Source organism: Bufo bufo, chromosome 4 (assembly GCF_905171765.1).
Source record: "Bufo bufo chromosome 4, aBufBuf1.1, whole genome shotgun sequence".
Classification (NCBI taxonomy): Eukaryota; Metazoa; Chordata; class Amphibia; order Anura; family Bufonidae; genus Bufo; species Bufo bufo.
This window is the reverse complement of record NC_053392.1, coordinates 54,887,197-54,904,918: the sequence shown is the minus strand read 5'-3', so window position 1 is coordinate 54,904,918 and position 17,722 is coordinate 54,887,197. Positions and strand designations below refer to the sequence as shown.

Below are 17,722 nucleotides of genomic sequence, written 5' to 3'. Positions count from 1 at the left end.
TCCCATCTGACCATAAATACTGATGCTTCTGGCTTTGACCCTCAGCTCTGTCTGTCCACTCAGCAGTCTTGGTTGTTAACCATGCTCTAGTATGTTTCTCCTAACTGTCAACCATGACTCTGTTTTATTATGTTGTAGTCTCATACCTCTTGCTCTGAGCCAAATCTCTGATTGACATTGTTATAGTCAGAGTATTCATGGATCTGACCCACAGCTACAGCTGACCTTTTTCTGGTCAGATTCTCCTGGCTCTGACACAAAGCACTATATACAATTGTGATACCCCTATATACCTGGATCTCACCATCATTTCCAAAGTGAAATGCTAATCTTCATAAACAGGATAATTTTAGGTACTGTATGAGGCATGTGATATACCTATAATATACTTTCTAACATAGAAATTATATTATAGTGCATTTGTATTGTGCAGCAGTTGTGTGCGGTTCTGCTGCAATACTGCAGTTAAATCTAGGGACAAGCGTTACACCGCCTTCAATAAAATACTGATTTAGGGGTGCGATATACCTGCTTCCACCAAATATTAATACAGAGGTTCTAAATACCTGATTTCACTAAATACTTATTGAGGGGTGCAATATACCTGCTATTACTAAATATTGATTAAGAGGTTCTATATACCTGCTTCCACAAAATACAGATTTTAGGGTGTGATATACCTGCTTACACCAAATATTGATTGAGGCCTGCAAGACACTGGCTTCAACAAAATACTGATTTAGGGGTGAAATATACCTGCTTCCACCAAATATTGATTCAGGGGTTCTATATACCTGATTCCACTAAATACTTATTGAGGGGTGCAATATAACTGCTATTACAAAATACTGATTAAAGGGTTCTAAATACCTGCTTCCACAAAGTAGAGATTTAGTGGTGCGATATACCTGCTTACACAAAATATTGATTGAGGCCTGCGATACACCGGCTTCAACAAAATACTGATTTAGTGGTGCAATATACCTGCTTTCACAAAACATTGATTCAGGGGTTCTATATACCTGATTCCACTAAATACTTATTGAGGGGTGCAATATACCTGCTATTACAAAATACTGATTAATAGGTTCTACACCCTGTACAGAATTATTAGGCAAATGAGTATTTTGACCACATCATCCTCTTTATGCATGTTGTCTTACTCCAAGCTGTATAGGCTCGAAAGCCTACTACCAATTAAGCATATTAGGTGATGTGCATCTCTGTAATGAGAAGGGGTGTGGTCTAATGACATCAACACCCTATATCAGGTGTGCATAATTATTAGGCAACTTCCTTTCCTTTGGCAAAATGGGTCAAAAGAAGGACTTCACAGGCTCAGAAAAGTCAAAAATAGTGAGATATCTTGCAGAGGGATGCAGCACTCTTAAAATTGCAAAGCTTCTGAAGCGTGATCATCGAACAATCAAGCTTTTCATTCCAAATAGTCAACAGGGTCGCAAGAAGCGTGTGGAAAAACCAAGGCGCAAAATAACTGCCCATGAACTGAGAAAAGTCAAGCGTGCAGCTGCCAAGATGCCACTTGCCACCAGTTTGGCCATATTTCAGAGCTGCAACATCACTGGAGTGCCCAAAAGCACAAGGTGTGCAATACTCAGAGACATGGCCAAGGTAAGAAAGGCTGAAAGACGACCACCACTGAACAAGACACACAAGCTGAAACGTCAAGACTGGGCCAAGAAATATCTCAAGACTGATTTTTCTAAGGTTTTATGGACTGATGAAATGAGAGTGAGTCTTGATGGGCCAGATGGATGGGCCCGTGGCTGGATTGGTAAAGGGCAGAGAGCTCCAGTCCGACTCAGACGCCAGCAAGGTGGAGGTGGAGTACTGGTTTGGGCTGGTATCATCAAAGATGAGATTGTGGGGCCTTTTCGGGTTGAGGATGGAGTCAAGCTCAACTCCCAGTCCTACTGCCAGTTTCTGAAAGACACCTTCTTTAAGCAGTGGTACAGGAAGAAGTCTGCATCCTTCAAGAAAAACATGATTTTCATGCAGGACAATGCTCCATCACACGCGTCCAAGTACTCCATAGCGTGGCTGGCAAGAAAGGGTATAAAAGAAGAAAATCTAATGACATGGCCTCCTTGTTCACCTGATCTGAACCCCATTGAGAACCTGTGGTCCATCATCAAATGTGAGATTTACAAGGAGGGAAAACAGTACACCTCTCTGAACAGTGTCTGGGAGGCTGTGGTTGCTGCTGCACGCAATGTTGATGGTGAACAGATCAAAACACTGACAGAATCCATGGATGGCAGGCTTTTGAGTGTCCTTGCAAAGAAAGGTGGCTATATTGGTCACTGATTTGTTTTTGTTTTGTTTTTGAATGTCAGAAATGTATATTTGTGAATGTTGAGATGTTATATTGGTTTCACTGGTAAAAATAAATAATTGAAATGGGTATATATTTGTTTTTTGTTAAGTTGCCTAATAATTATGTACAGTAATAGTCACCTGCACACACAGATATCCCCCTAAAATAGCTAAAACTAAAAACAAACTAAAAACTACTCAAAAATATTCAGCTTTGATATTAATGAGTTTTTTGGGTTCATTGAGAACATGGTTGTTGTTCAATAATAAAATTAATCCTCAAAAATACAACTTGCCTAATAATTCTGCACTCCCTGTATATACCTGCTTCCAAAAATTCAGATTTAGGGGTGCGATATACCTGCTTACACCAAATATTGACTGAGGCTTGCGATACAACGTCATCAAAAAAATACTGATTTAGTGGTGCAATATATCTGCTTCCACCAAATATTGATTCAGCGGTTATATATACCTGATTCCACTAAATACTTATTGAGGAGTGCAATATACCTGCTTCTACAAAATACTGATTAAGGGGTTCTATATACCTGCTTCCACAAAATACAGATTTGGGTGCAATATATCTGCTTACACCAAATATTGATTGACGCCTGCAATACACCGGCTTCAACAAATACTGCTCTTCTCTAGGGACTTTGACAAAGGGTCATTTTGAAAATAACAGGCAGAGGAAGAGGTAGGGCATTTTGCAGGGGTGGTAGGGATCGGGCAGGAGAAATCCAGGCCGGAGCCTAAGTGGGAAGTTGGAGAAGGTGCGTGTGATTACGTCAAAGGACGCACCACAGTTGGTTGAGTGGCTCACTCAGCCTTCCGCTTCTGCACCCTCCTCATCTTCTGTATCTGCACCCTCCTCACTCTCTGCTGTGTACACCCCAAAGACACCACCATCACCACCACCATAGCCCCTCCACTCAACTCGGAGGAATTATTTTCCCATCCATTCTCAGACCTTACCGATGCGCAACCATTCTTGGCATCGGATGAGGAAGAAGAGGCAGCAACGCTGCCACCCAGCGGTCTGACGACAGTACCCAGATTAGCTCAAGGAGGGTGGTCCCTGCTGTTGCTGCCTACTCCAAGATCTCTAATGTCAGTGGTGGTGAAGGTGACGATGATGATGTGTAGATGGACGTCACGTGGGTGCCCACAAGGAAGGAAGAGGAGTGGAGTTCAAAGGGAGAGATGGAGCAGCAGATAGTGAGTAGAAGGAGGAGAAGCAGGCAGAACTCACAGTGCACAGGAGGCAAAAAGCAGACTGCAAATGTATCTGTAGCGAGCCATCCACCATGCACGGTCACATCTTTCACTTCCAGGACGCCGGCACATGGCTCCGCAGTGTGGGCTTTATTTAATGTGTCTTCTCCCATTTGTCCTACACTCCACCTTCCACCGTGCCGTCGTCACATTCATCTGGCAGAAGGCAGGCTTCCGTAGCCCAAATGTTTGAGCATAAAAAGTTTATGAAGCCGGATAACCCTCTTGCCCAACGGCTGACCGCTGGCTTGTCGGAACTGCTAGCCTGCCAATTACTGCCATATAAACTGGTGAACTCGGAGGCCTTTAGGAAATTTGTGGCCATTTGCACACCACAATGGAAGGTCCCCGGAAGGAAATACTTCTCCCACAAGGGCATCCCATAGCTATATGGCAACGTTCAGCGCAAGTGAATATATCTCTGGCACACAGTGTCAGTGCCAAGATACATCTGACCACAGACACGTGGTCTAGCAAACACAGGCAGGGAAGGTACATAACTTTTACTGCCCACTGGCTGAACCTTTTGACGGCCGTCAAGCATGTAACCCATGGCACCTGTGTGGATTTGGTGTTACAGCCACGGATTGCATGCAGGTCTGCCTCTTCTTCTCCTACTCCATCCTCTGTCTCCTCTTCGGCTGAATCATCCTTTTCCACTGCTGCCGCCTCTTCCGCTGCACCCCCCAAGCTCCCCAGAACGTATTCAACGTGCCAGGTGAGACATTGCCATGCTGTTTTGCGGCTGTTGTGCCTGGAAGCCAAGAGCCACACCGGTCCTGCACTGCTTTCAGCTCTGCGGTCACAGGCCGATCAGTGGCTAACCCCGCTTAATTTGACAGTTGGTAAAGTGGTGTGCGACAACGGTGCCAATCTGCTGGGCACGCTGAAACATGGCAAAATGACACATGTGCAGTGCATGGCACACGTCCTGAACTTAGGCTACTTTCACACTGGCGTTTTGGTTTCTGTTTGAGAGACCCGTTTCAGGGCTTTCACAAGTGGTCCAAAACGGATCAGTTTTTCCCTAATGCATTCTGAATGGATAAGGATCCGTTCAGAATGTATCAGTTTGCCTCAATTCCGCGGAGGCAAACTGATCCGTCCTGACACACAATGTAAGTCAATGGGGACGGTTCTTTTTTCAATGGTGTTCAAGATGGATCAGTTTTGGCTAGGTTACAGATAATACAAACGGATCTGTTCTGAACTTATGCATGCGATTATATTATCGGTGCAGATCCGTCTGTGCAGATCCATGACGAATCCGCATCAAACGCGAGTGTGAAAGTAGCCTAACGTGCAGCGATTTATTGTCAAATACCCCGGGGTCTAGGACATCTTGCGGCAGGCCAGGAAAATCTCTGGCTATTTTAGAAGATCTTACAAGGCCATGGCTCGCCTTGCTGGTGTTCAGCGGCGACACCACCTGCCATCAGACATCTGATTTGTGACAGCCCGACGCGCTGGAACTCCACTTTGTATATGCTTGATACTGTAGGCTGCTCCAGCTGCAAAATGCTGTTAACGACTACCTATACAAACTCTGCAGCAGGACAGGTTCTGGGAAGCTGAGAGGAGGCACAAACCACGTCACGGCGAACTGCATCATGAGACACAAGTTCTTTTCTGTCAGGTTAATGCCTAATTTTTGGGGCCTATACTCCCGTGGCCTAAAATAAAAATTTTCTAGGCTCCAGCAGGGCACATTTTTGAGAGTTTCCCTTTAAGATGCATAAAAATGGCCCCTGATTAAATTACATATTTTTTTATGGGACTTTTTGCCAATGACCCCCCTCTGGTATGTCACTGTCCATGTTGTGGGACTATTTGTGCACTTCTAGTAAGTATTTAGTGGCTGCAAATATGACCTGAAGGTTTTTAAGGTTCGCCTGCCATTAAAGTCAATGGTGCAGATCGCAAACATTTCTTCCAAGCCGATGTTCGTCCATCACTTCATATAAGTACACTGCTAGATATACTACATACCTGTGTCCACTGCATCTATTATCTATTATATATATATATATATATATATATATATATAATTGAGCAGTATACTGATGTGATAAATACAAGATATAATAGATGCAGTGTGTACAGATATATGTAGTCAGTTATATATTATGGTTATTGTGTGAGGTACATGATGTAATAATGGATGTGAATGTTTGAAGTACTATATATATATATATATATATATATATATATATATATATATACACAGTTGCAAGAAAAAGTATGTGATCCATTTGGAATGATATAGATTTCTGCACAAATTGGTCCTAAAATGTGATTTGATCTTCATCTAAGTCACAACAATAGACAATCACAGTCTGCTTAAACTAATAACACACAAAGAATTAAATGTTACTATGTTTTTATTGAACACACCATGCAAACATTCACAGTGCAGGTGGAAAAGGTATGTGAACCCCTAGACTAATGACATCTCCAAGAGCTAATTGGAGTGAGGTGTCAGCCAACTGGAGTCCAATCAATGAGATGAGATTGGAGGTGTTGGTTACAGCTGCCCTGCCCTATAAAAAACACACACCAGTTCTGGGTTTTCTTTTCACAAGGAGCATTGCCTGATGTGAATGATGCCTCGCACAAAAGAACTCTCAGAAGACCTACGATTAAGAATTGTTGACTTGCATAAAGCTGGAAAGGGTCATAAAAGTATCTCCAAAGCCTTGCTGTTCATCAGTCCACGGTAAGACAAACTGTCTATAAATGGAGAAAGTTCAGCACTGCTGCTACTCTCCCTAGGAGTGGCCGTCCTGTAAAGATGACTGCAAGAGCACAGCACAGACTGCTCAATGAGGTGAAGAAGAATCCTAGAGTGTCAGCTAAAGACTTACAAAAGTCTCTGGCATATGCTAACATCCTTGTAAGCGAATCTATGATACGTAAAAAACTAAACAAGAATGGATTTCATGGGAGGATACCACAGAGGAAGCCACTGCTGTCCAAAAAAAACATTGCTGCACGTTTACAGTTTACACAAGAGCACCTGGATGTTCCACAGCAGTACTGGCAAAATATTCTGTGGACAGATGAAACCAAAGTTGAGTTGTTTGGAAGAAACACACAGCACTATGTGTGGAGAAAAAGAGGCACAGCACACCAACATCAAAACCTCATCCCAACTGTGAAGTATGGTGGTGGGGGCATCATGGTTTGGGGCTGCTTTGCTGCGTCAGGGCCTGGATTGATTGCTATCATAGAAGGAAAAATGAATTCCCAAGTTTATCAAGACATTTTGCAGGAGAACTTAAGGCCATCTGTCCACCAGCTGAAGCTCAACAGAAGATGGGTGTTGCAACAGGACAACGACACAAAGCATAGAAGTAAATTAACAACAGAATGGCTTAAACAGAAGAAAATACGCTTTCTGGAGTTGCCCAGTCAGAGTCCTGACCTCAACCCGATTGAGATGCTGTGGCATGACCTCAAGAAAGCGATTCACACCAGACATCCCAAGAATATTGCTGAACTGAAACAGGTCTGTAAAGAGGAATGGTCAAGAATTACTCCTGACCGTTGTGCACGTCTGATCTGCAACTACAGGAAACGTTTGGTTGAAGTTATTGCTGCCAAAGGAGGTTCAACCAGTTATTAAATCCAAGGGTTCACATACTTTTTCCACCTTCACTGTGAATGTTTACATGGTGTGTTCAATAAAATCATTTAATTCTTTTTGTGTTATTAGTAAGTAGACTGTGATTGTCTATTGTTGTGACTTAGATGAAGATCAGATCACATTTTATGACCAATTTGTGCAGAAATCCATATCATTCCAAAGGGTTCACATACGTTTTCTTGCAACTGTATTTATAATCCAAATAAATGTAACATGCTGCGTAACGCTGCGTAATTTATTTGGATTGTGTTTGGACCCCAGGACCCAGGGGAAAACGCTGGCACCTGAATCATTTGTATCACTTGAAGTGAGGAGTGCTGCCCTGCCATCCTTTGGATATATATATATATATATATAATGAGTAAAATAGAAATGGGGGCAAATGAAGAGAAAGGAGGAGGACCTCCTCTTACCCTTCCATTCTAGTCTCAATGGAGAGTTCATCTTGCAGTTCTTCTCCATGCTGTTGGGGGCTGAATGACCTGTGATGATGCTCTGTGCAGTTCCTTTACTAGATTTACAGGACCTGTGATGCTGAAGATAATGTCATCACAGGTCCTGGCAGATGCTCCTATCTAACCCGGGAACTACACCATGCTCTGCAGTTCTTTTACTAGATGTACAGGACCTGTGATGACATCAGCTTTCTCCACTGATGATAGGAATACTATACTGGAGCTGGACAGTAATGAGTGTAATTAGGGGGAGGGGCCTTTGGTTCACTGTGGGGCCCCTTTTCCCCATGGGTCCCATAGTAGCTGCGTGGTCTACCTCTATTGAAGGTAAACCACTATCTAAGGCTACTTTCACACTAGCGTTCGGGGTTCCGCTTGTGAGCTCCGTTTGAAGGCTCTCACAAGCGTCCCCGAACGGCTCCGTAGAGCCCCAATGCATTCTCAGTGGATGCGGATCCGCTCAGAATGCATCAGGATGGCTCCGCTTGGCCTCCGTTCCGCTCAGCAGGCGGACATCCGAACGCAGCTTGCAGCGTTCGGGTGTCCGCCTGGCCGCACGGAGCCAAACGGATCCGTCCAGATGTATAATGTAAGTCAATGGGGACGGATCCGTTTGAATTTGACACAATATGGTGCAATTTCAAACGGATCCGTCCCCCATTGACTTTCAATGTAAAGTCTGGACGGATCCGTCTGAGCAACTTTCACACTTAGAATTTTTTCTGAACTATAATGCAGACGGATCCGTTCTGAACGGATCCCAACGTTTGCATTATAGGAGCGGATCCGTCTGTGCAGACACCAGACGGATCCGCTCTGAACGCAAGTGTGAAAGTAGCCTAAGAGTATTTCATGAAGCATGCACAAACACTAACTTCCCTCTTGCCCACATTTAAACATTTTCTCATACTTCCAGACTAACAAGGATAAGTCCTCTTTCGGCGTTCTTCTCACCATATCTCTTGATGATGAAAAGGCTGCTTTGGCCTCCAGTCCACCAACACACTCACAGGGAAGAAGCTGTCACGGTCGTATTGTTGTTAGACCGTGACGCGGTTGCCGTGCAGACTGGTTGCCAGGGGCAACATGTCATTTGTGGTTTACATGTGCACTGTTTGGTGAGCATGGGGTTAAGTTGCTAGTGGGGATTAAGGTGTTTCCTGGGTGTGGCCGCAAGCTTGATATAATCCTGTGGCTTGCTGGCTGGAGGCAGTTGTACTTCAGCCTGTTAGAGCTTTGATCCTTGCCTGGGTGTTTCTGCCCAGTCCTTGAGGGCCACCTTATGGGACATAAATTGTCCCCCCTTATGTACCCTCCTTGTACCTTTACCCTCACTTGTTGTATATGTGGTGTGGCTTTATGTTCTGGGTGTGTGTAGCGTTTTGTTGGTTGTAACATGTGTGGGATGTTGCTGCTGTTGGTCCCTGCATGTATGCTATATGTCACCCGGTATGTTGATACCTCCGGAAGGGGGCTGGTTTCCCGGAGGGTTTAACCATAAGTCTGGATGCAGTGCTGCCTGGGGCTGCCGTGCACCCTGCTGTATGGGGCCCAGGCAGTATCAGGTGTGCTGGATTCCGGTGTGGGGTGTTGTTTGTACGGTGTCCTATTTGGTGTGTGGGCATCTGTACTTTTGCACCGTTTCCAGTTGTGGTGGCTGCGGCAGGTAAGTGTGTTTCTGGTGTTCTTACCTGCCGACTCTGTTGCTGTATTCAGTCGTCCACTTTTTCCTGCAGCTAGGCCTGTGGAGACCTGGTTGTCTCTTGTCCCTGTCCCCTAACCTCAGGGATATTCAGGAATTTCAGGTTTCTGTGGTTTCCATTGTATGGGCCCTCCTACCTTAAGGATCGGCTCATACAGTTAGGAGAACAGGGCCAGATTTAGGGATGCTATAGGAGGTGACCAGCTCCCATTTCTTGGCAGCCTGGCCTAGCAGCTACCATTATCCCTTTTACATTGTATGGTTGGGGGTTTCCCCCACTCCCCACCATGACAGAAGCCCTCTATGGCCTCTAGTTTACTACTGCATTACCAATGTGCAAGCTCTTGCCTAACAGACCTACGCCATGTTCTTTAAGCACTTCTATATGGTAACGGTACCCACCACAAAGCCTCTATAACAGTTTTAGTCACAGTGTCCTCATAACTGTGATAAGTCATAGTGCCCCATAGCTATAAAAAGACAATACCCCTATATTGACACCTAATGCATCTCCATAAGTGACATAAAAGTGACCCTCTAAATATCAGTGCTAAGCATTAGTGGTAGCCATATTTCCTCCTATTAGACCCAGCAAGTTTATAAACTTTGGTGTTTTTGTGCCAACTATCTAGAAGAGCGAGTCCGCTAAAATTCCCATATATTTGAATGCTCAGGCGACACATATGAACACATGAAGCCAGTGGCATATCTTGTAGCTCTTGGACCCGATTCAAAATCTTTAACAAGGCTCCTCAACTATCATGTATAGTTAACAGTACTGGTCTCCATATGCGGCAGAGGAATCCTATGGGCCATCTCAGGCTCCAGGGCCAGTTGAGACTTTACCCCATATTGGCCCTGTTAGATGGTAGTTATAACTTTAAACCTGTTGTATACCAATTTATTAATCACTTTGAAATTAATGCACATACTTACCATTTCCACGTGATGTCCTAGAACCTATGGCAGTAACAGGTCTTCCAGCCAATTCTTCAGCATGGTTGATAAGAGCATCTTTCACTGTGTCGTAACCACACAGGATAACCATCTTTTCTGTGCCCAACTGTACGCTGAATACTGTGCCATACTTCTTGGATAACTGAAAGCAGAATACATGAGCACCCATCTTAAAACACTGTGTTGTTTTTAGGGGTAAGATTCTGTAAAATGTATTTATAGAGATCAAAGAAGACAAATTCCCTGCAGAGATATACATGTACAGATGTGCCCACCATTAGTGTAGCTCAAATTTGGTTACAGACTCTAAATGCTAATTAAAGTCAATACAATATTGTGACATGCTAGGAAAACCATTAACAGACTGCAATAAACAACACAACCACTGGGTGTCCATTTTTTTTTTTTTAAGATGGTCATCTTGTGACACACATATCAAGAAATGTTCCGGAAAGAGGTACAGTAATGAAGAACATATCTGTAAAATATGTGACGAATACCGCACCTCACGGCCCCACCTGATGTCAACTACGTCGAGCTCATGAGATACGGTATAGTCACTGGTTTCCAAGCCGTTACGTTACGACCTCCCTAGGAGCGCGTAAAGTCAGCTTAATACAGTTTACACAGACACCTCCTGTCCACGCGGGCACAAGAGGCCACAAGCTGAGAGAGCATTTCCACTGACCCAGGGAAACAGCGCTGTCTCAGCCCAGTAGACTGCCACCAGTTCCTTGTTTTATATAAGCCCGGTCTGCTAACGGGATTATATAGGATGAGAAACCAACCCGCAGTAGCGTATGACTATGCTGAAACACGGACGCAGGGATTTGTGTTCGAGAAGGACAGCACAAGATTAAATTATATAGTTAATTGCCTTAAAGGCGCACTAGACATAACACAATATACATAGGGAATATATACAGTGGTCGGATGTGCAAATACAGGTGGTATGGTACAAAAGAGTTAAACAGGCAAGGGTCAGTTACCAGTAGTCCATTGATTTATGCTGAGTTCTGGATTGCTGTAATGCTTAGCTATAGTCACATGGGGGCAGTGATGTCAGCAGTTTCCAGGTCCCTGCAAACACGTTAAACCATTGTTTCCCAACCAGTGTGCCTCCAGCTGTTGCAAAACTACAACTCCCAGCATGCCCGCACAGCTGAAGGCTGTCCGGGCATGCTGGGAGTTGTAGTTTTGCAACAGCTGGAGGCACGCTGGTTGGGAATCACTGCGTTAAACGACGTGACCCACCTTCAGAGAAAAGACGCTGGACTCTGCCTGCATGGGTCTTTTCACCTGTAGTCGGCCATGCCCCTCCCTGCCTCTGGGAGGGGTCCCCCCTCCCTCCTGGTCCTGACAGCCAAATGACCCACAAAACCCATTATGGCCCATAGCTCCAGACCAGAAATTCACAGGGAGATGGTTCTGGGACCAACGGGTTCACCCGGGTCCCAGCCACAGTTGATGACCAAACATGGCAGCGTTATTAGATTTCTGCGGGGAGATCTCTGTATCTCCCCTTCCTGATTTCCTAACACCAAACCTCGACCAGGGGCATTTCCGTCTTGTCCCCAGGGTCGCAGATATATAGCTGGTTTATGCCTGGGATGAACAGGCAATTAATAATTCCTTATGAATTGCCGGTTCCATGTTGTCTGATAGATTTGATTGATTTGGTTACTAGCTGAGACCCCTGCAGGTGGATTTTCCTGTTGGCATCAGTGCTTGCTGGAGGAGGTGTGAATTTGTACTCCTGTGGCCTGCTTGAAGCCAGGACCCCTGCAGAGTTTACTACCTCTGCTATCTCACAGTAGATGGCTGGAATTGGATCATGGCTGACATTAAATCCAAATTCCACATTCCTCACAATATAACAATTCCAGCTGCCTACAGTCACCTCTAAACTAAACTTAAAGGGGTTGTCCGACACCTGAAACCCCCACTGTACAGCTGTTTGACGAGAAGGCGGCACATCATGCAAGCGCCGCTTTCTGGTCTTTACATTATGTCTTGTCTCCTGTGGAGCCGTGACATAGTGTATTTTTTTTATATATTATTTTATTTATATAAATCTTTATTAAATTTTTAATAGATACAAGTATTCCAAGCATAGAAAACTTTTACACTTATTCATATTCATTAACAATATAATAATAAACAGCCATATATATTTACGTGACCCCTTGTACCTACCTTCCTGTTGCTTTGTCTTGTAGTGGTGGGGGCGAAAAAAAAAAAAGTTTTTTTCTTTTCTCTTTCTCTATAGTGTAATTATAAGCACGCGCTCCACCTACTTGAATGGAGAGAGTATTTGTGTTACACTTCACTTCCGAGAAGAAGTGCAGGGTAATGAACAGCTGATCAATGGGGATGCCGGGTGTCAGATCCCCACCAATAAGATATTGATGATCTATCCTGACCATAGGTCATCAATATTAATGGCTGGACAACCCCTTTAAAGGGGACCTGTCACATTGAGCATGGTGTTTAAGCTGAAAGCAGCATGTTATAGAACAGGTGAAGCTGAGCAGATTGATATAACATGTTATGGGAAAAGATTCATTTAAACCTAGAATTTATCAATTTATACCGATGATAATTCTGGGTTTCGATGTCAAGGAGGTTGTCCCTCAATGACTGTGTATACACAGATATCTGACAATCAGTGATCAGGGCCGTCTTTACCAAGGGGCAAAATTGCTCCTGGGGGGCCCAAGGCAGCTGCCTCTTGAGCCCTGCTAGCCACTGACCTGGGTGTCAGGCTGTCAGCTACACAGGAGGTGCTGCCATGCCATGCCTGCCGACACTGAGTCCAGTCAGCGTACTGTGAGCTTTGATTCTCTAGGACCTTAGATGACATCATCACCATGTGACCAGTAACCTAGCAATATTACTGGTCACATGGCTATGAGGTCATCACAGGTCCTACAAGGAGTGTTGCAGGAGAAGTTTGGAGCTTTTTTGTGTGAAGATTACATCAGAAAAAGGTGACAGGGGCTGTTATGCTAATATACTGTAAACTACAGTATAGTGGGGTGCTGTATACTGTGTGGGGGCCTGTATACTGTGTGGGGCTGTATACTGTGGGGGGCCTGTATACTGTGTGGGGCTGTATACTGTGGGGGGCCTGTATACTGTGGGGGTCCTGTATACTGTGGGGGCCCTGTATACTGTGGGGGCCCTGTATACTGTGGGGGGCCTGTATACTGTGGGGGGCTGTATACTGTGTGTGGGGCTGTATACTGTGTGTGGGGCTGTATACTGTGTGGGGCTGTATAGTGTGGGGGGCCTGTATAGTGTGGGGGGGCTGTATACTGTGTGTGGGGCTGTATACTGTGTGGGGCTGTATACTGTGGGGGGCCTGAATACGGTGTGGGGCTGTATACTGTGGGGGGCCTGTATACTGTGGGGGGCTGTATAATGTGTGGGGGGCTGTATAATGTGTGGGGGGCCTGTATACTGTGGGGGGGCTGTATACTGTGGGGGGGCTGTATACTGTGGGGGGGGGCTGTATACTGTGGGGGGGGCTGTATACTGTGTGGGGGGCCTGTATAGTGTGGGGGGCCTGTATAGTGTGGGGCGCTGTATACTGTGGGGGGGGGGGGCTGTATACTGTGGGGGGGCTGTATAGTGGGGGGGCTGTATAGTGTGTGGGGGCCTGTATAGTGTGGGGGGGCCTGTATAGTGTGGGGGGGCCTGTATAGTGTGGGGGGCTATACTGCTCTACTATATACTGTGGGGTGCTGTATAGTGTGGGGAGCTATACTGCATACTGTGTGGTGCTGTATACTGTAGGATGCTATACTGCATACTGTGGGGTGCTGTATACTATAGGGTGCTATACTGCATACTGTGGGTTGCTGCATACTATAGGGTGCTATACTGCATACTGTGGGGTGCTGGGGTGCACTGTAATGCTAGGGTGAGCCGAGCCCTGGTCTCCTTCCTGCAGAGCGGTGCCCACTTCCAGCCTGAGCCCAGCTGCCCAGAGCACTGATCCTGAGCCGCTGGAGTCTTCAGAACTTGAAGTATTTACAGTCATTCACTGTACTCTACCCGATGTGTGGATTTTTTGTGTGTGTGTTGTGGTGGAGGGAGTAATTGCCTGCTAAGGTGTGGGAAGGCGAGATCCAGGGGGCCCAAGTAAATTTTTGCCCAGGGTCCAATCAATATTAAAGACGGCCCTGTCAGTGATAGGACCACCTCCTTGACAAAGCCCAGAATGTGCAGGAATTTAAATGAATAAAACACAAGTTTTACTGAATCTTTTCCCACAAAACTATACATCAATCTGCTCAGCTTATCCTGCTCTATGACATGTTGCCTGCAGATAAATTAGCCCACACATCCAGCATACCGACAAGCTAATATCCCCCACTGACTGTGTGAAACATTCCCACACTGCCGAGTATCACATTTTCTAACATTGCATGATGCCTGCTTGCTTCTGCTTTTAGGAACCCATGTACTGCCAGTGTGTTCCTCTCAGGTAGTCTACCGAGTAGCCCATGTTTGGTTCCAGATCTCCCACTGCTTCCACCTTCGTCTTCAATGATGATGATGCCCCCTCTTCACCCGGCTCCTACGTGCTATTGGCTACATCATCATCTACATATGTTTTTGGTGCGCTCCTCAGTTATGTACACAGCAAAATATTAGACTTGCAGGTAACAGTGGCTTGTAATGCTGTAAGTCTTCAACTAACAGAATGGATAAGCTATGAATCTTGATGCATTGCACACTTATGTACACTCTAATACTGACGGACAGTTATTCTACAGCTAACAGAACGGATAAGATATGAATCTTTATGCACTGCACAGTTATGTACACAGTGATAAATTGGACCTGCCTGTAATGCTGACTCACAGTAATTCTACAGCTAACAATAAGGATAAACTATGAATATCAGTGCACTGCACACTTATGTACATGGCGATAAATTGTAGCAGAGTCTGTAGTTCAGCAGTCTCCTATGCCCTCCCTGCACTCTCTGTTAAGAGTTTGCAACAACACTGTCCCTATGGCATGAGAATCTTGTCTCTCCCTATGCTTAGCTCACAGGAAAATGGCAGCGCCCACGTGGATCAGGGTTTTAGAGGGCTCTGTATAGCTGTGACATCACAGGGGGATGGCTACCTGTGGATTGGCTGACTGCACAGCATTATGGGTGATCTTGCATTCCCGAGCTTGTCTCCTCTACACTTACTTTCACTTTTTAACTTGTGCAGCCACCATTTTAGGAAAACTGCTTTGTTACCATGAAGCGTAAGGAAATTCTGATTCGTTTAGAATCTAAGTTTTCCTAATCTTCGGACCAAATTCCGCTTCATCTATGTTCTACATCTGTACTTTATGTACGTTAATGTTGTTTTACCTCCATAAATGACTTTTGAGGTTTCAGTGAGCTGATTGTGTGCAAGTTTCCAATAATTGGTAAAGGTTTAGGCCCAGGAGGAAAATTGCTGTACTTGTACTTTTTCTGATTCTTGATCACATAGGCCAGAAACAGGATGACGAGAACAGATAGAAGAAGTGAGATGAGCTCCATTGTGAACGTGTTCAAACCTACAAGTAAAGTATAAGAAACATGAGAATAAGTAAACCAAAAATGACAAGTAATCACAGCAAATTACCTCGATTTCCTAAAAGAGAAGAAGGTACTCTCAATGGGAACACAATTATCAACCTTTTAAACAAGCTCTGAGATAAAGGTTAAGGCTACAGCCAAGTATAGATGAATGACCTTTTAAAACCCAATCATTTCAGGTACTCGAAATTTTTCATGAATCAATTCTGAGACAGTTCCTAGTATCCTAGCTCATTCATATGTATGTTGTCTGGTGGGGTACTCTTTCTCATTATGGAGAGCATCTAGTATGTGTAGTACGTACATGTAGTATTTTAGGCCAGGCAATGCTGCTCTGGGTTTCTGGTACAGATTCAAATTAGCTTTCCTAAGCCTATCTGATATCAACATATGTCAGATGTGCTAATTTTCATATATTTTTTCCAAAAAACTCCTAGCCTAGCCTACAACATTCATCACTTTTATTAACTAGTCTCCATAGTAGAAATAGTAACCGCCCAGAGGTCCTCGCAAGGCCTCTCAACTAGAAAAGCTCATTATATCTGCCTTGCTCTGATGAAAGTTTTTTGTTCTTGAAGAGCTAGTTGTGGATGTGAAGTTTTGTTAGATGTTTTGCTATATAAAGATGTAGCAGAGTTAACAAACACACTTAGTTATCACATCTATTGAACATGTTATCATTGTGACTGTTAACTCTGCTGCAACTGTACCTCTTATGCAAAGTAATACAAACGCAGCAGAGTTAACATACACACTTGGTGAGTTATTACATCTAGTTAGCACATTGTGACTGTTAGCCCTGCTACATCTGTAAGTATGTTTAAAAGACTGAGCAATGACTGGTAGGGTATGCTGTCGTTGTAAAACACTCAGCTTTTTAAACTCTTTTTGGGAAGAAAAGATGAATTACACATGTTTTTCATATGAATGTCCTGGATGTAGTAGGGGAGAACACCAAAAGACAACAAGAAGGAAGGGAAAAGACACTAGGCCTCACCACTAGGGAAGGAAAAGGGTCACCGCCTATAAAACCTGCTCCTGGCCCTAAATCCTATCCGTATGGGCACCTCTCGATGGTAGAGATGCCCATACACAAGAACCTAGAAAACCCTGGTGGCCCTTGGATGCCCTAATGGTAATGACAGGGCAGAGACAACCCGCTCCTTCCCTGGTGAAGGAACCTGCGTCTCGCTGAGGCCTAGCAAACAACAAAGGTGGGGGGGTATACAAAATACAACAAGCGGAACACTTAACTTCTGAGGCTGATGGATGATGGATGAACAGGACTTCAACTAGAACCACACTCCAGCTCTTCCAAAAACCAAATGAAGCTATCCAGAGCAAGGAGTGATGGGTAAAGTCAGACTAAATAGGGAGAGGTAAAAGTCACATGATCCACACCTGAACAGGAGGTATGGAGATACAAGCAACACACAGACAAAGTGAAACCAAAACCAAAAGAGGCTGTCAGATCACTAATGTGCAGATTATCCTTAAGACCTTCTAAAACCTGTCACCGGTGTGACAATGCAGATGTCTTTTTATTGTCTTAAATGATTTGCAACATATTTGAATTTGTTAGACTTAAGAATGTGCAAATCCATTTTACCATTTTGGGAGTAATTTAAGAGAGACCCACAAAGTAAGGTTAAACTGAAAGTGAGACAATAGAACTAGACCCAGAATTATACTCCTCTCAATTTTTTGGGGGGTACTATCTCTCCTTCGGGACAGAGTGTCTTAGTCAGCATGAG

At 44.5% G+C, this 17,722-nt stretch overlaps 1 protein-coding gene across 1 annotated transcript in view; it reads right to left on the bottom strand.

Moving 5' to 3' along the window:
- Positions 1-17,722, bottom strand: part of LOC120997249 (cytochrome P450 2K6-like) — a 56,667-nt gene that overhangs the window by 20,144 nt on the left and 18,801 nt on the right. The window contains exons 2-3 of the mRNA XM_040427255.1: positions 15,756-15,946; positions 10,355-10,517 (exon numbers count right to left, since the gene is read on the bottom strand). Coding sequence (XP_040283189.1) covers positions 10,355-10,517; positions 15,756-15,929 — 337 coding nt within the window. The 5' untranslated portion in view covers positions 15,930-15,946. The remainder of the gene's footprint in view (positions 1-10,354; positions 10,518-15,755; positions 15,947-17,722) is intronic.